The sequence below is a fragment of the Eleutherodactylus coqui genome, chromosome 1 (genome assembly GCF_035609145.1).
Source record: "Eleutherodactylus coqui strain aEleCoq1 chromosome 1, aEleCoq1.hap1, whole genome shotgun sequence".
Taxonomy (NCBI): Eukaryota; Metazoa; Chordata; class Amphibia; order Anura; family Eleutherodactylidae; genus Eleutherodactylus; species Eleutherodactylus coqui.
In genome coordinates, this window is record NC_089837.1 from 352,893,233 (window position 1) to 352,914,481 (window position 21,249).

Sequence of the window (21,249 nt, forward strand, 5' to 3'; positions counted from 1 at the left end):
GCTATTCCTTTAGCTGAAATTGGCCGATTCTCCAGTATGAGGTTGTGCACAGCATCAACGCTCTCTGGAACAACAACCTCTCTCGGTCGTCCAGGACGTTCCTCATCATTGGTGCTCAAGTGGCCCGTTTTAAATTTGGCAACCCAGTTCTTAACTGTAGAATATGAAGGGCATTGATCCCCCAATGCCTGCGACATATCACCATGAATATCCTGCGTGGACTTTCCTTGCAGAAACAAGAATTGTATCACTCCTCTGCTCTCATTTGCCGTGACTATCGCCTTAGACTCCGCCATGTTGTTTTCCCACGTGCCTAGATCACTATTGCCATAAACTACAAACACAAAATTTTGAAATATATATATAAGACACATAAGGCTTTCATGTGATGTAACATTCATTACCATAGAAATAAAAAAAGAACACAAAGCCAAAGACTTATCAGCAGCCCCTCGTGTGTGTATGTGTATGTGTATATGTATACATATATATATATATATATATATATATATATATATATATATATATATATATATATATATATATAGGAAATGGCTTATATCTACTCTTCCCTTTTTACTCGAGTTCTGGAAAATTCCTACAAAACTACTTTGCATTGAGGACATTGTAATAACATAGTAGTATAAATCAAGCATTTTTATATTCTCCATTCATTATGTGTATAAATAGTTTACAGTTTCAATGGATAATGACTGTGTTCCACAATTCTATTTAATCTTAATTTTAATGTGTTTTGTCTGCAGTTTTTGCGTTCACTGGGTTCATTTGGGAGCAGTCTTTACTAAACTCTGTTTATCAGTTTCCATCTGCATTGAATAAGCCTTGGGCTCAAGTAAAGGAAAGTTTGTGGTATTGTGTGGTCACACTACTAGGAAGTTGGTAGGATGGAGTCGCCACTGCGGTTGCTAAAATTACATTTGAAAGGCAGCGGCCGGCACCTGCAGTATTTACAGCCACAGTGCTAAAAGAGTTGTCGTCTGTCATTTATGGTTATTCTAACATTTTCCTTCATACAGTCTCATTATCTCTATAAGCATCAGTGACTATACTGCCGTATAGATACAAGCTGCTAGTAGGGGACTTTTCTTATTTACTTTGATTATTGTGACTGCAGTTGGCAATAGACATATAGAAATAGCAAAAATGTACGAGGGTTGCTTTGCAGATTATATGCTGATAAATACAGAATTATTGGTAATACTAATTATTACAGAGCCTTACAGTAATTATTACTGTAAGACTGTTCACATCTGGGCTGCAGTTTCTATAAGGCAAGTTCACATTAGCGTTTTCATTTCGTTATTGCTGTTCCGCTATGGAAACAGAAAAACGGAAAGATAACCTTTCCGTTTTCCAGCCCATAGAAATGTATTAAACCGGAATGTCTTCAGTTTCATTAAGTTTCTGTTTTTTTGTCTTTTAGAGCTCGGTCACACAGGCATATGTGGGCTGCATTTTATGCATGTAATACACAGTCCTAGAAAACAACTGATTTACAATGGGCCATTCAGACATGCATTTTTTTGACGTGTGTATTACGCATGTGAAAAAAGAGACGGATCGAACTAGAAAATAATCAGTTTTTCATTTCCAGTTTGGTTTCTTGAGTATGTGGTGGGGTGCCTCTTTAGTGCTCCGTTGTTAGCATTGTTGCCTTCTGGTTCTGGGGTCCTAGGTAGAGATGAGTGAGCATGCTCGGATACAGCAGTTACTCAAGCGAGCATCGCTCTTCTCGAGTAACTGCTTACTGATCCGAGTGTGCTCGGGAAGGGGGGCGCGGCGGGGGGCAGGGGTGAGCCGTGGGAGGTAAAGTGAGAGAGATCTCTCTCCCCCCCCTCCCGCCGCTCACCCTCGCCCCCCCCCCCCCCCCCCCGTGCATGCTCGGACCAGTAAGCAGTTACTCGAGAGGAGCGATGCTAGCTGGAGTAACTGCTGTATCCGATCGTGCTCGCTCATCTCTAGTCCTAGGTTCAAATCTCATCAAAGACATTGAAAAACCTAATACAACCATCACCCTTGGTCAAATTTGAACCTTGGACTCCAGCACTGCAAGGCAGCAGTGGTAACGTCTGAACCACCATACTTGTTTTAGGAGAAAATAAGAAAAAGAATAAACACAATGAGGAAATATAACTTGCAGATGTTGTCCATAATCAGACATGGACCTAGAACCCCAGTGCTGCAAGGCAACAATGCTAGCTGCTGAACTATCAAGCTTCTTTCTTCTTCCTCCTGCTGCTTTCTTCGGAGGAGAAGAAGAAGTGGAAGAATATCTTATTCTCTTCCTTCTCCACTTTTTTCTTATTCTCTTTCTCTTCCGGAGGAGGAGGAAGGAGAAAGAGGAAGAAGGAAGAAAAAGCACAGTGGCTTGGTCATTAGCACTTTTGCCTTGAGGCACTTGGGTCCTAAGTTCAGATCTGACCAAGCACTACATTTGCATAAACTTCGTATGTTCCCTTTGTGTTTCTCATTGTTCTCCTCCAGAAAGGAAAGAAGGAAGAAAAAGCATGGTGACGAAGTTGATAGTACTGTTGCCTTGCAGTGCTGGAGTCCTAGGTTCAACTCTGACCAAGGGTAACATCTATATTGGTTTTTGAACCTAGAACCCCAGCACTGCAAGGCAACAGTGCTGACTACTGAGCCACTTTCATTGAAGAACCCCCACCACTTCCTCCACCACCGCTCTCTTGGTATTTCCTCTCCTGTCTTTAACTAATTTGTTGACCAAGGTTTTCTGCCTGCTTAGACCCACTGCCTGCTTCTCAAATATGCAAAAAATCTGCCAGTGTTGACCTTGGCTATGTTCCTCAATTACACTCTCTATACCCTGCAGAACTACGTTACTCAAGAATCTCTGTCATTCCTGACCTCAGTTTTTTTCTTTGACCACAACTATGTCTACACCTTCCTATACCGCATAACGGTATTCCTGACCATGTTGTGATAAATTCTGGGGTGGTGGTGGTCCCGATGCAAAGACCATATCATGATGTGTGGGGTAAAAGAGTGAAAACCAGGGATTCTTAAGTGCTGCCCTCAGATCTAGACTCAAGTCAATCAGTTTACAGGCACAGTGGGCAGTCAGCAGTAAATGGAACATGGGTATTATGTAATGATAGCAGATGAGGCACAGGAGTGAGGGCTTCTGGTGGCAAAGTGTGCTTCATTGACGTAATTCAGTTAAAGTATTTTTATCCCAAAAACTAAATGTGTTTACACACAGCAAAGTAGATATTCTAGTATGTAATGAATACATCTTCTGAAATGTTAATAGTTAACATTATGTATAATTATAACCACTCCCAGATGCAATTAATATTTTATTCCACAGAGAGGTATTTACAGAACTGCCAAGTGAAAAATCTATTGGCTGGGTTATTCTGGTGACTATTAGTTAGGAAGGCTACATGAAGATAGCAACACATTCGCCATTTATGTAGAACTACTATTTATCTAGATTTAGTTTATGAAATGTAGTTATTTCAAGACTCCATTCAAGGTTTAATTGCTTTGAAACTAGGTGTATCGTGAACCATCCTGCTCTAAATTGTATGGGGCTGGTATATCACCCAGGATTTGTCTAGTAGAAGACTAGACAGCACCTAGTGTACAGAGGTTGTTTATTGGAGGTGACATTTAATACTCTTAATTTACTGATGGTAGAATGAATCTGCTATTTAACCCTTTGCAATCCAATTTGGATTCAGGATTTCCTAGGGGGCTTTCGCTTTCTGACATTATACAATGGCGCCAACTGCTGGCTAGAGCCAGTACTGGGAGTACATGCATCACAGAAGAGGAAATAAAAAATTAAAAGCAATCACAGAAAATGGCCGTTATTTACTGACTGAGGAGTGCATATAGATGCATCCTCCTCTCACCATGCAGGTAGCTGACTACCAAATGGAGGAGCAAATAACACCTGTGCAGGACACCGATAAAACACCCACTCACACTGCCTCCTGATAATGAGGTGCTTGGTGTACACTACCACACATAGTGGATACAGGGTGACAGACCATTCTGATATATGTAGCTCACCATGCAGACCAGCAACCTATTAATGACGCCATGATTATTCGGCGGGTTGCCCTGCATTTCCAACAGTGAACCACATTGGTACTGCCACCCTGGGCTCCCCCTGGAGTCTTAATGCCACACTGCATGTGAATGATAGATAATAAATGCAAGGCATTGGTTGGATGTTGGCCAAGATACATGAGCCCACTAACCACTTCATGGTTCCTTGCGTTGTAGTGGGTCCCTACACTAATATAAATGCATCACAGAAGGGGAAATCCAGAATTAAAAACAATCTCAGAAAAATGGCCGTTACTTACTGACTGAGGAGTGCATATAGATGCATCCTCCTCTCACCATGCAGGTAGCTGGCTACCAAATGGAGGAGCCAATAACACCTGTGCAGGACATCGATAAAACACCCACTCACACTGCCTCTTGATAATGAGGGGAGTGGATGCTTGGCGTACACTCCCACGCATAGTGGATACAGGGTGCCAGACCATTCTGATATATGTAGTACATGCTGGAGAGGTCCCCGATAGCAGAGCGGCCAGTAATCTACAGTAAGAATACCCTGCCAGACGTCTTCCGACATCACAGCTGTACAGCCTTCAATCAGAATATCTTCAGACGTCAGACAGCGGATTGGAAAGGGTTAATAAAATACTATTTGGGTCCTGAAGTAAAGAAAACAATGCCCAGCAATATCAGAATTCAACCTTTACATAGCCTTTATATTATAAGCCTCTGTTTTAGAGTTAGATGGGATCAATAAGTAAAATGAAAAAAAAGGTTTGGTACGGTGTTAGCCAGTAGAACAAAATGTGATTGTTCTCAGTAAGAGAAACCAAGTAATCTTGTAGATATGATATCTTTTAATGGCTAATGATAAAATACATGATGTTATTGCAAGCTTTCAGATCTTTCAGGATCCTTCCTCAGGCGTAATGAAACAGATCTGGTTGGGACATATATATATATATGTATATATATATACCATCCAGATCTGTTTCATTATGCCCTGAGGAAGGATCCTGAAAGGTCTGAAAGCTTGCAATAACATCATGTATTTTATCATTAGCCATTACATGGTATCATATCTACAAGATTACCTGGTTTCTCTTAAGGCTCTTTCACACGAGCATATATTGGCCGCCGTTTTCACAGCCGGCCAATATATGCCATGATCTGATGCATCGGATTCCAATACATCAGATCACATGACTGTATTTGCATACAAGCGCCTGGCCCTGGCCAATATAGCGCCAGGCCGAAAAGATAGTCCTGGAACTATCTTTCCGGCTGGAATACGTCAGCCGCTGCATGGGCTCCTATGGGAGCCAATGACAATGTCCAGAGAAGGGAGGTGGGAGGGAGTTTAGCAGCATTTTAACAATGGGAGGAGCGGGATGGGGGCGGAGCTAAGCGTCGCCCTGTCCCTCTTCCTCCCATTGCTGGCTGCGGGGAGGGGGCGGGAGTTTAGCTCCGTCCTCCCTTCTCCTCTTGCAAGCAGCTGGAGGGGAGGAGAGAGGAGGTGAACCGGCGAGGGAGAGGGAAGGGCAACGGCATGGCAGCCTCGGCGTATATGTGCCAAGCCATGCCATCCGAACAGGCGCACAAACATTACATTTGTGCGCCCATTCACCCGTTTTTATGGTGTCGGTGGGCGCACATAAAAACGCCTACAGCCGTGTGAAAGACCCCTTACTGGGAACAATCACATGAGATCATTAGTAACAGTTATCAGGCCGGCAGTTTTAGAAAACTGTATAGACCTGATTATGTACCTTTAGCAGGTTAGTAAACTGTTTTCCACTTGATATTACAACATAACTATAGTACAGTTTAATTATATAGTCATATCATACAATTATTATTACTATATCGACTAATTACATAAATAATGCCAGTGTTGATAGTAGTTTAACTGGTTCTGCCACACTGTCTCTATAATAGTGCTTGCCACAATGTCTAGAGAATATCGGTCACAATGTCCTTCTAATACTAGCAGCTATGCCCATTTGTGCTGTGCCTATAATAATGTTTATCATAGTGGTCACATAATACAGCTTGGCACATGACCCCAGAAATGCCTACAGTAGACTGAAGAAAGCATACTCATTAAACTTGGAGCTTGCCACGTTTAAATACCATAACTACAATAAAATGCAGCACATTGAGGTGATGGCAGGCCATGAGCACTAAAATGCAAATGATGTTTTTGAGTGAATGAAACCTTTTCTCATTAGCTCAGAAGGATGAGGCATGCTTTTCAGAGCAAGGTCTATATTTATGAGTGTCACATAAACTATTTGTGAACGCTTATGTAATACCCTATAAAAGTATCTGGAGTATACCATATGACTAAGGCCTTAGTCACACGAGCGTTTTTTCGCGCGTTTTGCGCATGCGCATGCGTTTTGCGCATATATGGAACCAATGGTTCGCTATGGCATCGGTCACATGTCCGCTTTTGCGAAAAATTATAGGACAAGGCGATTCGCAAATCGCGGCTATCGGCGTTTTGCGATTATTGTGCGCACCAAAATCATTTTTTTCGCCGGTCAGACGAAGTTTCATGCGCATTTTGATGCGCACGGCGATTTTTCTCCGGTCAGACGGGCGTTTTGCAGTGACGATAAACGCGGGTAGGTGCAGATTTTTCCCGCGATTTTTCGCCTCCGGTCACGCGATTTGCGCATGCGCATCCGACATGCGATGCGCAAATCGCGCGAAAAAACGCCCGTGTGACTAAGGCCTAACTGTCTAACTAGCATCATAATGTGTTGAGGTGTGGCTTGAAATGTATTATATATGTATAATAGCATTGAATGTGGCTTAGAAAAGCATCTTCCTACAAGGGCGTGTTATAAAATGTTGCAACTTGCTTTCCACCCAAGTTTTATGTTAATCACCATAAGCATCACTTCTTACTGGGCTGAGATGCTGCTGCAAATCAGTTTTTCTGGTTTTACAATGACAGGAGGAAATAAATGTTACTAATGGAGGTTGCTTTATGTGTAGGAATGTGGTTAGATAAGTGATCTCTAAAGCAAATCATCACTTCTTCCCTCAACTTTCATGGGAGTAAGTAATACATGATCCAAACTTACAGTTTAAAGGAAGATTACTAGAAAAAAAAGGAAAATATATAGCAAGATTGAGTGTAGGCTGAGGTGGCAGAAAAGCTAGAGGAGTATGAACCCTTTCCAATCCACTGTCTGACATCTAAAGACATTCTGATTGAAGGCTGTACAAATTTGATGTCAGAAGACGTCCGGCAGGGTATTTTTACTGTAAATTACTGGCCGCTCTGTTGTCGGCGGCCTCTCCAGCATGTCCCATACCACAATACTGGCTCTAGCCAGCAGATGGTGCCATTGTATAATGGCAGAAAGAGAAAGCCCCCTAGGAAACCCTGAATCTAAAATTGGATTGCAAAGGGTTAATATATGTCTTTCCAAGTGATGGGTGGAAGTATTGTAGGGTAAGGCATCATCCAGCCTTGCCCTGAAAATTGCCAGTTAGCAAGCCCATATATAGCATATAGTATAAGGTAATAAGCACATTTAGGATTCACTATTCCCCTCTCTACAGCAGTGCCAAGATGTGTGACGTGATATACCGTATGGATCACTGCCAGTTGGCAGGTTAGAGGCATTTTTAATTGCAGGGATGGCATGTGCTAGTTTACAGTAGGCTCTTGCTGCAGAACCCTTTTTAAGACGCCTTTCTGTTACTTTTATCCATTCTAATAATTGCTAGCATCGACTAATGTAAGCAGGGAGGGCTAATTACAAGTAATAAATGAATGTACCCTATAAATAATACATTACTTGAGGTTTTCAGTATACACTACATTTTACAGTGATGAATCTGTCATGACACTTTGTCATACAATCTTCTGAACAGATAAACCTCATCAGCTAACTGGTAACAGTAGGGTCCTTGGAGACCCAAATTGGAGGGCAGCCGTAGTCTGTGCCCTCCCCAGAAGCACTTGTGTTCAGGATGATGTAAATCATTAGCGCTGACCTCAGATCACTAAGTGATGCCATCGCCTGTCATCCTCGGGCTGTAATGGTGTTGAAATATTGCCATTATTTATGGCATGTTGACACAATAATAAGCGAGGAACATAAAGCGAAGTCTTTGTGTGTTCATAACTTCTTGCCTGTTGTGAGACAAAAATAGCATTCCTTAGTCACGATCATTGAATTTGCCGAAATGAAATATCATTTTACTGCTTGGGATGGAGCGATTGAGAGGGGCCATCACAAAAAGCTAAACTCTCTAGGGGCGAAACAGGTTTAATAGGAGTCACAAGCTGAAAAAGAGATCCTTAGAATAAAACAGGCCTCGAATGGTAGATACATTAGCATTCAGACACTGAAGACAATATCAAGGGATGGAAGAACAATGACAGCAGGACGACTAGTGCAAGGACTGCATACAAGAAAAGGAGGAGCAGTGTATATGTGGTAGCGCTCTCATCATGCTTTCATCTTTAATGTAAATGCATGAATACCTGGATGGCTCAGTGGAAATTGATATGAAAGATGCATTTTGTTTAGTGCCGTCAAGGTGCAGCACAGTGTGGGGAGTGGAGACGAATACACTTTTTTTTTTCTTGTAAGGAGGAAATAAAAAGCAGAGGCAGTAATATGTGAATCTATGATCTGATGTTACTGCGTTTTGCATATTAACCCCTTGTTATTGGCCTGTTACCCATCTATGTACTTATATAATTACCTCCATAGTCATCTTCTGTTTAGATTTGTATTCAGGAATACAACTTGTCACATCTACTTCTGAGAAAACTGGGTGGAAACTAATAGGGTCAATACTATAGTTCCCACAGATATAATGACCAAGCTTTACTAGCACACCAAAATTCAAACCTGCTTACCATTGCATTGATACACCAAACTGCAACTTATATATTGATGCATAGTTATCAAGATCTGACACTCAAGGCTCTAGAAAAGTTTAATAGTTAAGTTAAAGATCTTTTCCAATTCAGAGTAAACAGCAATCATTCAAAGATGAGCAACTGCCTATGTACCTGCGCCGACACCACCTAATTTTTAGGTGAGCTGAAAACCAAGCGACTGCGACAATGAGTGATTCTCATTCACTTTCCCTTAATGGCTGCAACATGTGTATAGTGCTGTGAGAAGACCTGCAGTGTTTTGGCCATAGACATGAGCCCTAATTGTTACACTCCTGTCTATACAACTAGACCTCTGCTGAGTTTTCTATTTGTACTCCTTTTTATTTGATCTGCCTTTGCAATTGTATATAAATATGTGTTTCTAAATGGATATTCTTAGCAGTATGGTGCTTTCTATATTACTTTTATATCGTCTATAGTTACCAAGTTACAATGTCGACAATTGAAAGAACATGTAGCCAACAGATCTACTACAAATATACTCAAGATAAACAACTATAGGGATACAAGATAGGCAGTCTGATCTCCTGTCAGCCGAGTCAGGAGATAGTTTCTTGCCAAAGTTAACTGTAAAGGGTTTTCTATCTGTAGAGCAAATCAAGGGTGCACAGTGTGCTGCACCAATATTTCCTTATCGTGTTTTCCTTTGTGTTTGCCTAATGATGAGCAAACTAGACAGCTGCCACAAGTGATAAAAACTTCACAGGAAGGGCTCAATCCAAAAAGTTTCACAGTGATAGGACGCAGAACACTATCTTAGATAGGCAGAAGGTACACAATTTCCAACAAAATATCTGTTTCATGAGAAAATGAATGTCTTTCTACAAGAACCTCTTTATCCTGTAAGTAGTAAGGTTTCTAGCTCATTTTCCTTTGTGTTTACAAATCTCAAGTTATCAGTATATATCATTTTGTAATGAGAATCAGAAATCAAATGTTACTCCCAGGAAAATAAATTTTAACAATCGACTTTTGTATAGAAACAGCGAAGCATGGCTTTTCTAAAATCTATTTAAGTCTTGCAGTTCTTGCTGCCATTAGTCACGTAGTCATACAACATAGGGTTTGCTTAATGCACTGACTGCAGTACAAAGGCAATGGTAATGCTCTTCTAGAAAGCAGCAAAATAAGCTCAAGATACAAATGCACTTAAGGAGAATAGCAAAATCTTATTTCCACTTTTTGTTGCGCTTGGATGACCCAAATATTGAGCAATATATAAAGCAAGTGTTCACTTGTCCTGGGGAAATGGGACACTGGATGATGCCAGAAATGAACACGCTCGAATCACAAGCTGGCTCTTCCTCAATTCTTAAATAACTTTTACATGGTCTTCCCTATTTCACCAGAAGAATTTATTTTAAAGAGTTCTTTAATTGTTTTTACTTTCTTTTTAGCAGCTACATGTTTGAAGGGTACTTTACATGGGGCCATTATCACCCGAATTCTCGCTGAACACATGGCCACCAACAGGGTCCTGAGCAAGAAATTGCTCATCGGACAGAGTCTCTTGTTTTTTAACTAAATTAAAAACCAAGCAACTATAGACCCATGTAAGCACGAATTGCTCAATGTTTGAGTGACTCCTGTTTTCTGTGAATGGAGGGGAGGGGGGGGGGGGGGTGGGCCAGAATGATCCCCTTCAGTTTCACCTCCATTCACCTGAACGACTATCGCTTCTGTTTAAGCACAGGAGCGATAGTCGGTGTCAGTCCGTGAGAAGGCTGTTGGGTGCTTATGTGTCCGACAGTCTACCCATGTGAAGAGACTTTTAAAGAGCATGCTTCAGATAAGAAATGAGTCGGGAGGGGTATTGTCACTCCTTAAGGAGAACACCTGGAAGGTGAGTGAGGAGACTTATAAGGCCATGCATGCTCCTCTGGGAGATATATGCAAATAAAGAAGATAAAACAATAGCTCTGCAGCACCACCTATTGGATGGCAGCATTCCTGAAAATCAATGTCCCATCCAATTCCCAATCTTTGTTAAGATCTATATAAAGGGTCGGATTTGCAGGAATGCTGCCTTCCAATAGGTGGCGCTGCAGAGGTATTATTCCATCTGCCTTAGGCCCCCTGCACACGGGCGAAAATTCCACGGCGGGATTTCCCGCAGAATTTCCACCCGTGGAAGCTGCCATAGGATTGCGTTAGAAAACGCAATCCTAGGCAGACGGACGTGATTTGTCCATGTGAAATCATGCGCAGAAAACAAATCGCGGCATGCTCTATTTCTGTGCGGGTCTCGCAGAGGCCCGCACAGAAATGTCACTACTGGGCAGTCTGCTCCGCCCTGTGCATGCGCCGGCTGGCCGGCAGCCGGCACATCAAAGAGTCGGAGCCGTGGGAGAGGTGAGCACCGCACTGGTCCCTGCAGGTCTGCAGGCGGCCTTATTCAGATTAGATAGAAACACTTATGTTGTGGTGCCATCATGATAAATGCTTGTATGTGGTCCTTAATGTTAAATAAATTTTTAAGTAAAAAAGGTGTTTCTTTAAAAATGGCATAAATCACCTATATTCTCTTTTGTCTTTTAACAGGGGTTCTACTGGACATTCAGCAACATTTTGGAGTGAAGGACAGTGGTGCCGGTTTATTACAAACTGGTAAGTGGACATTTTAAGTACTCGCATATAGGTTCATGAATGACATCTAGGCTCTACACTCTACAGCTTTGGGGCCTATGCTCGGAAAAATGCTGTGTCCATGCAGAGATGTAACTTGAAGCTTCAGGGCCCCAATGCAAAATGTGTACCTGTTCTCCCTCCTCCCCATATACCATATATAATATTGATGTGGCAGGGAGGCCTGATAGCTTTTCACTCCCTATATGTGGAAAGACTCTGTACAGTGAGACACAGCCTCCATATTACAGACCAGGTGCTGCTATTTTAGTGACTCTGCAAATTATTTTTTCTTTGCAAATCTCCTTCTATTAATAAACTAATGTAACAGTTACATTGTACAACCCAACAGGGGGCATATTCGGGTAGGTTGCTCAATCAGCGCACTGTGCAATGCAGGTTGCAAATCGGAACATTGTCATACACTGGGGCTACATTATTATGTCATACAATGAAGATAAAAGCAAGGGAAAACATTAAAACAAACAAGAACAATATACACAGTTCCCTAATTTATTAAACATTTGGATGTATGAGGTGTGTATGGAGCAGGCCACATGGTTTTTTTCCACAAATTCTGTGCTTCTATATAAAATCAGAGGAAAGTGGAGGTACAGTATTGGGCCCAAACAGGTCTATGGAAGTCATATTGGAGATCTATGCCTCACAAATCTGGTAGTAAGGTCATGTTTATGTCGTCTTATACTGTACTATATATTTTCCTCTGGAGGTCCAGTGCTGAAAGCATTATTCAACACCTACGTTACAGATTTGTGTTCACCTACAGCAAATTGACTCAGGAAATCTTTGTCATCCAATGAATTTCAAAGCTCTTATTTACAGACTGTGACATTTCAAATGTCTGACATTTTACATTCGTATTTTAAAAGAATTGTTTGAGTTATGTGAAAACTGCTCCCCCATGGGAAAAACATAATGAAGAGCTTATACTCGCCTCTCCCCACAAGTCTTCCACCGGCAGCTCCAAGTCTACACAGTGACATGCTCATTACAGGCTGCGGCAGCTCTTGCATGGGATTTCACAGGCTGCTGCACCAAAGAAAGCGATTGATCACTGAGCTCTGTCATTGGCTGTAGCAGCCTATGACATCCCATACACAGGCTGCTGCAGCCTGTAAACATTATGTCAGCAAGAGGATCCCAAGCTGCCGACGGGGACTTGCAGGGAGAGTAGAGTATAAGCCCTTTATTATGTTTTGATATGGGGAAGCTATTTTCATATAAAAGTTTTACCTTGGAAAATCCTTTTAATGGAACTTTGGCAGAGAAATTTCTTGCAGAATGTCCTAGATGTTTGCGTAGTGTGTTACCTTTTGGTGAAAGACAGTTTTTATCACCATAAACCGAACCTAACCAAAGCTGGCGGATATACAAACAATGGTAACCATGCCATTTTTTACTTTCCAACCACTTTATGGCCGCTGAATTGACATTTTCCTGCTGTGTATGCAATAAGAGATTAGTTGTAACTTGTCTAACTAGTTGCAGGATTGCTCTGGGTTCATTGCTGCGCTTTCCACTAACTACTTGTGCCATATGTCCAGTGATGTGCCCTGCTGTATCCATTAGGCTCACTGATATCGTGTGCACATGTTCATAGTGAATGAAAGTGTGGCACAAGCATAGGGTGTGGAACGCATAGTATCTCCAGCTCAAAGGAGCTACAGATGTCAATCAGGAGCCAAGGGGTGCGGTTTGTTCGGAAGAAGTGAGAAGAGAACCCAGATCAGTCCTGTGACGGAAACGTCCATCGGATCAGTTGCAAGTCACTCGCCTAATGCATGCGTAGTACAAGAACAGCAATTTTTGGGCTATGTAGTGGCTATATAGTTACCCTTGTCTGTATATTCCCCAGCTTTGGTTAGGGTCGGTTTACTGTGTTAATTCTGCACGACAGACTTACTTTAAGGTCGTTTTCAGACATGCGTATTTTTAGCCTTTGTCCATATTAGATGGAGTGTAATACCGAGCTAATGTATGAATTCTGCTATCAGAACATCCTGAAAACAATGGCCATCTCTCAGTTGGTAACCTACAGCTCAAGTACAGTTGGGTTATGTAGCAGGACATTGACCAGAAACACATGAGCAAGTTCACCTCTGAATAGTTCAAAAGAAACAAAATTAAGTCCTGACTTAAATCTTATTGTGAGAAGACCTTAAATGGGCAGTTTATGTTCAGAAACCCTCCAAAGTAGCTGAATTAAAACAATTCTGCAAAGAATCAGCCACAATTCCTCATCAGTGATGTAAAAGACTCATCACAAGTTATCACAAATGTTTGTTTGCAGTTGGTACTGCAAGTAACTGCCGCTGATTAATGATGGGTCCATCGGCGTTCAGGTTTTTACTATAAAGTTTCGATTACACTGTTCTTTTTATTTTTATTGTGTGGCATTATAAATCTCTTCCATGCTCATTCAACAGGTGCCAATGTCTCATTTAATCAAAATCACATTGTTTATTCTAAAAATGAAGGAGCTGTAATATCTATTAAGAAAGAACAAGGCCATTTAAATGCTAATTCACTGATGATTAAAATCAGGTGGTAGAAGCGGGTGCCATTTTTACAGTGGCAAGCAAAGAGTTAAAACATTGAAGTTGAAAAACTCACAATGTCATAACGCTCCGCACCCAAGAATAGTTGGGATCATGCTATACAAGGAAGTGATGATTGCCTCAACAGGGGCAGCTGTAGGGTTAATAATTTTTTTCCCCCTTCAGCTTGAGATACTTTAGCCCTAACAGAATGAAAAGATTAAGGCTGCACCGTCGATAGACACAAGGGATGTGAATGAGCCGTAGCTGCTATAGTTGCATATTGCAGAAATAACACATCTGTTGGTCTCTGACTGCTAGAGAAATGCATTATACTCTACAGACTAAAAATAATAATTCACTTCATTCACATTTTCAATTGCTTCTCTGCCTGATTGGTTTGTAACATAGCAGACCAGGGAAGTTCAATTTAAACAGTGTTGAAATACGTGACTTTGCTGCCCCTTATTGGCTCTCCTGGGAGAGTCTGTCTAAAAAGCAGGTTACTGAAGACAAAACATTGTGATAATGTGTCACCTCCTCCATTCACCAGATCAAATGTGGTAATAAAATTGTCATAGTTAATTTATTTGGACTGTAATATATATCTTACAGTCAAACTATAGGAAGTTTTACTTTGTTCGCTTGTGGATAATAGATAGAAATGTAGGTAGGCGCTACAAGGTATTGTTCAACAAGGATCAACCAATAGAAAGCAATCATTACAAACTGAATACAAAAGATGAAAGAAGTTTATTTAATTTTTGACTCTGTAGAGTATTTAGGGTAGTGGGATTGCTACACACCATTTGGTTGGCGGGCCATCTTGTTTTGGTAATATGTGGCTTACTTGGGTTCAAGGTTAATTAGAGAATGCTTTTTGGGATAAAAGGAGCCAATTAACGGGTTCCTGTTCTTTTGTGATACACTCCTTGTAAAAAAAAATCAAGCACCTAGAAGGAGTTGTTAGAATCAATTGAAACTTTCTATGTGCGATTGTAACATTGATATATATAAGTGATTACAATATCTGAGCCAAATGATAATTTATTACGGAAAACTGAACACTTGGAGAGGCTTTAGTACCCTGTTGTACCTCCTCTAGCTTGGGTGTAGGATGTGATACGGGTGGGCATGGAGGCTCTAGTACCCTGTTGTACCGCCTCTAGCCTGGATGCAAGATGTGATATGCGTGGATATGGAAACATACAGGTTCCGTATGGCAGGGGTCCCCAACTTCAGTCCTCAGGGACCACCAACAGGTCATGTTTTCAGGATCTCCTATAGTAAGAACACCTGTGGTAATGTCTCAGGCACCGAAAATAATTATATCACCTGTGCAACACTGAGGAAATCCTGAAAATGTTGGAGGTCCCTGAGGACTGGAGTTGGGAACACTGCCCTATGGTGTCCTGTGGCATATCGGTTCATATCTGCTGTAACTGAGCCTCTTGATCATACAAACTCTTAGGCTCTCCAAGTTGGCATCCCAGATGGTCCCATACATGTTGTATTGGTGATAAGTTTGGCAATAGGGCAGGCCAAGGAAATATGGCAATGTTGTGGAGGCATTGACATGTTTGCTGTGTGCCTCCTGGAAGCCCTGCCATGAGAGGTAGCTCATGTGACTGCAGGATGTCCTGAACATATCGCTGAGCTGTCATTGTCCCTCGTACCATTACTAGGGTAACCAACTGTTGTGTGCAATGGCCCCCCAGACCATCACACCAGCAGTGGAGACAGTGTGCTGCTCCACTGCAAAATCGGAATTGAGGCGCTCATCCCTAGGTCTTCAGACACAGCCATGGTTGTTGTCAGTGCCCAAACTAAACCTGGATTTGTCGTTGAAGACAACCTGCTTCCACTCCATAGCAGTCGAGTTTTGTTGTTCATGACACCACTGCAAACGGAGCTGACAGTGGGTGTTGAAGACAGTACATGTAATGGGTGCTGGGAAACCAAATGTCCTTCAGCTAAGCGCCTGGAAATAGTTTTGACAGATGATGGTGCCACCTGTCTCTGGATGGCAGGCATCAAAACAGTTGGAGCTGCTTGTGCTTGTCGGACGATCAGACAATCCTCTCTACTGGTGGGTTGTTGAGGGCGTTCTTACCTCGGTCGACTTGTGCGAATGCCCTCACACATCCACTGGCCCCTAAACCTCCTAACAGTCTAGTACCTACAGCCCAGATAGCAGGTAATTCATCAATATTACTAACCAGCTTCTCTCATTCCAATAATGCTCCCCCCTCATACACAACTAGGCGAAATCTCTTTGATCACATCGTAGAGGCATGTTAGTGGTCAACAAGCTCTACATAAGCGGAAACAGAGATCCACTACACAAGTGGCTTCAGAGAGCTTTTTTATATGCCCAGAGTGTAACTATATACCATTGCTCTACTTTACAGAGTATTATACTGAAAGTCTTATGTGACTCCGTTCTTTTGCACCATATTTTTGACAGATTACTGTCTCTTAGGCGGCAGCCACATCTATTGTAGAAACATGCCTGAAATTTTTGCCGAGAAATGAGCATAATAGTAAGTCTTTTGACTTCCACAAGAAGGACTTCTTGGTTTTGGTTGATAATAATTGGTCAATCCCTAGTTATAGTATTTTCAAAATGAAAACAATATTAAAAGCAACCACAACAGGAAAATTTTGTTGACACGTTTCTGGCTGTATCCTGCGCTCTTCTCAAAGCTTTAGATGAGCTGGTCTTTCTACAGTTTGTCAAGTTTCATGTTTGGTCAAGTGGCCATGTGCTCTGTCCCTAATATTTGGACTTGATTGGTGAGCTGGGCTTTTCTATACAAAACAGGCCATGCCTCATATGTATTCTAATTCTTCCTCCAATCAATATCTTCCTTAACTGTACTGAAAACAGAGCCCTTAATGAAATCAATGCATATGAGTAGTTCCACCCAACTTAAAAGACACCCATTGATAAGTGACTTGAAATTCATATAGTTACCCTTGAAGGCCAATCGTGGCCAACTGTAGACTGTGTGTTTGCTTTATTAATACTAGATCATGTCTGTTAATAAAGACATAAGTAGGCTTTCAGTACAGCGAGTCTATGGAATATAGCCTATACTGACATTTAAATAAGTTGTTTAATTATTTTTTCGTTGAATCAGTCACACAGTGCTTCTTAGTGTAATTATGTAGAGAGAAGATGATCAGAGAATCCGTGATTTACAAAATATTGAACTGAGGCTTAAGATGCACACTCAGGTCCTTGGAGACTTGGCAGGAGCTAAATGATCAGCATTTGCAAACTACTTGCTTTCTATTGCCAAACCCCTGACTATTCAACAACCTTAAAGCAATATTATGATCATTCTAATAATTAACATTGATGTTTATAATTCTTAATAATTGAATGACTCAATAGTAGAGAAGCATATAGTAAATCATAGCTATTGTCCCATAAGAGAGAGAGTATGTGAGAAGAGATGCTTAAAGAAAATGTTTGGTTTTGGTATTACAACCATCGGACTGAAGTTGGCCTTTGGCATGAGATGATTGTTGACTGAAACCCAGGATCCCAACTGTTCTTGTAGATTGACTATTAATGAAGTCATCCCATTGTGGAACATGATCGCATATCTCTAGGAAATGTCACTATAATGTTCTTGTCTGTGTATTTCAATATATTACAGAAATATTTGCTTCTAGTATGTAGTATGTAGAAACATACATTCATAATATGACGTCTGAGGCAACATGCCACCATTTTTTTTCCTTTTGGCTTCCATCTGAAAATTGCCTACAATTTGGTAATTTATTGAGTAAGACATTTATCACATTACCTATTTGTTATGTCCAAACTTAATCACAGATCTTGCATTCATATTCCATTTAAGCTTCTCTTTTTATAACATATCTAGATATGTCTTTTCAGTATTTCAGGCTCTAGATGATTACATGGAAGCCAAGTCAGCATGTGTCTTTCGAATTGCTTTCAATGGTCATTTTGACCTTACAAAATTTGCACCAAAATTGGAAGACTATATTACTAACATTGACCGCAACTACAGATTGTGAGAAATGTAATTGTGCAGTGAGAGAAAGGACTATGTAATGCCTTTCTAGGATTACAGGCTACTTTATACAGAATTCTAATATTGTATATTGGTGATTTCTCTTTGTATATACTACACCTTTTCATAATAGTCCAGCTCCCCTCTAAATTTCAGTTAGATCAGCTTATTCAGTTGACTTATTTAAAAAATGATACATTGTAAAATCGAATGAAGCTTATCAATTAAAGAAACATACTTTTATGTATGAAAAAAGTTGTTAAAGACTATATATATATATATATATATATATATATATATATATATATATATATATATAGTAGAAAGAGAGTTCCTAATTTAAAGCACAGCTTTTACCTTCATAATAGTTCGACTTTCAGCATATATATCAAATTAGTCCAGCTAATGTAGCAAAAACCAGTTTATTTAATACTTTGTTGCATCCCCTTAATATGGAGTGACATCTAGTCGAGAAGCCATCAGGTTTTAGTGCTTAGCACTCAGGAGTGAATCCTACATTTGCTGAATTGTCACCTTTAATATATGATTGGTGCAACAGATGTTTCTTTTTTTGAAGGCTCGTAAAAAGTGTTTTTTTCTTTTGCCTCATAAACCAACAAATAGTCTGCATATGGCTCTATTGCAGCAACTGACAATTGCTTATCCTTTTTGACAATCCAGCGCAATGCTCTGTTGTCTTGGGCAGAAATTGACGGGTGACCTGTTTCTTCCCAATAGTAGTTGAGCTTCTTTTTCTATATTTTGAAACAATACCTTGAATTGTTGAGCAAGGTATATCCAAAGTTTTTGTAATTTTGCCTTTTGGCTCATTTCATTTAAAAATATTTGTTAATATTTTTTGATGATTTATGTTTTTATGACTCTTAGAGAGTATATTTTACTATTCTCAAACATTTCTTCTAACAAAATCATATCTAATAATGCACTCAAACTTGACCATGCAAGTTTCCACGTTTCCACAAGTTTTGACAGATTGAAGAGAGAGATTTATTCAGTCTGCATTTCAGTATAGAAGTGAATGGCTGTTTTTAACTAACACATGTGACCAAAAATAAGCCAGTGAGGTAATGTAACTTATTATATTTGTTATATTATGTAATTTATAGTAGAATCAATAGCCCACCAGCTAGATGTACGGTCTGTTACCAAGAAAGTGTAATTAATCGTTCTGTTAGTTAATGGTCATTATAATTTACAACAAAAATTATTTATTTAAGTCTTATAAGGTTCATATATATTGCAGTTACCTGTTACTGAATAAAACATTAAAAAAAAAATAATTATTCTTATTTTTAGTAAGTTTACATTCAAACACGTCCTGTCTGTTATCCTGTCTGTTACGATCTGAAAAAATAATTTAGGGGTGTTTACAACTAACAGATCAGAACAAGTACAAAACAGACAATCTTTTAAGAATATACTGAAAATAATGCGAAAGAGTCTTGATTATATATTAACTAGGAGAACAGAAATTTTGGAAAAAACAAGCATTCTGCAATTGCTAATCATTTGCGTGTCCTGTCTGTTACTAAAAGTCACATGTCATTTACTAAGAGTTGATAGAAAGTTAGTTAAATCACATTGTTTGAATTCCAAAACTTACATTCTACACAGAGATAAATTATAGTTTTTAAGAGAATATAATGTTTGGATAACTGACTGACGACAAATAATTTATGATGATTTTACAAATATGCATGTATTCAAAACAAATAGCCAGACTGTTATGAAAACTGTAACATATAAATTCATATGTATATCTCTAGAAGAGCCATGAAGTTGCTACTGATCAGTGTTTTACTAAGGCCTCATGTCCACGGGCGAATTGGATTTTGCATTTGGGAGCCCACAGCAGAATCCGACCCTGCCCGTGGCCGAGAGCACTACTTTACCTGTTTGGCTTTTTTCTTTTCTTTACAGCGCTTGTGTGCGGAAGCGCCGTCCAACGTGCTGCCATACATGCGCAGTGGAGTTTTGTTGTTAAACTCCTGCTCTCCCACGATAGCCGTGGCCTGTCCGCAACGTCAATTGCGGATGGGCCGCTGATCAGATGGCTTCCATTGACAATGGAAGCCGTCCGTGTGGGATCTACTCAGAAATGAACCATGCTGTGATTTGTTTTTCAGACCAAAAGGTCCGCAAATGCCCATGTTTCCCTATGGGTGGCTTGATTTGCGGATCTTCCACGTGGGTGCCTCCTGCAGATTATGCAAATCAAACCCGCCCGTGGACATTAGGCCTTATATTGATTGGTGCCTCACATAATCCCTGGATCAACATTTGAGATCAACAACCCTTCTGGTTATTTAATGTCTATATCCTGTAATATAGTCCTTCATTTGTGTGGTTTAGGACTCACTCACACAGGTGTATGGGGGCTGTGTACTACACGCATGTAATACGCAGTCCTGAAAGTCCATTGCTTTAAATTCGGCTGTTCAGACTTGTTACTTTTTAATCATGTATTGCATGTGTGGAAAGAAAAATGCAGCGTGTCCTATTCCGGTGTGTAATATGCCCATTATAGGCAATGTGAGTTTAAAATGTGCAGTAAATACACATATTCCCTGTGTATTAAACTATGTATTACATGCATGAAATATACATATTAAGTATAGGGCATGCTATCAGCCTGAACATATCCAGAGGATGTGATCTCATTGGCAGCTGTGGCCACGAGTTTTACCATGTATGAGAAGTGCAAGCATGTCACATCTGAAATGTGGCGAACATACCCAAATCACTTGCAGCTCTCATATCTTAATTATATGCCAGGATCTTGGGAAAGCCCTGGTTTGATTGTCTTTATCCATTCATCAGTAGGTCCTGCCAAGAAATAACATATTCTGACATGTAACCTCCTCTTGGTCAACATGCAATTACTGTAAACGGGTAAATGTGCAAAACAGCCATGGCATACGTCTTACTCACTGTAAACTTATAGAATACTTTAAAAAATCATGTGTCTATTAGTACTAATCGCATAATTAGTCCCAAC

At 40.4% G+C, this 21,249-nt stretch overlaps 1 protein-coding gene across 4 annotated transcripts in view; it reads left to right on the forward strand.

Annotated features, from left to right (window-relative positions):
* The window catches only part of SPNS2 (SPNS lysolipid transporter 2, sphingosine-1-phosphate), a 141,304-nt gene that overhangs the window by 43,308 nt on the left and 76,747 nt on the right, over positions 1–21,249 (forward strand). For all 4 annotated transcript variants that reach the window (XR_010786454.1, XM_066577012.1, XM_066577020.1 and 1 more), the window contains exon 2: positions 11,540–11,605. Coding sequence is in view for 3 of the 4 variants with exons in the window: in XM_066577012.1 (XP_066433109.1) it covers positions 11,540–11,605 (66 nt within the window). In the remaining variant the exon portion in view is untranslated. The remainder of the gene's footprint in view (positions 1–11,539; positions 11,606–21,249) is intronic.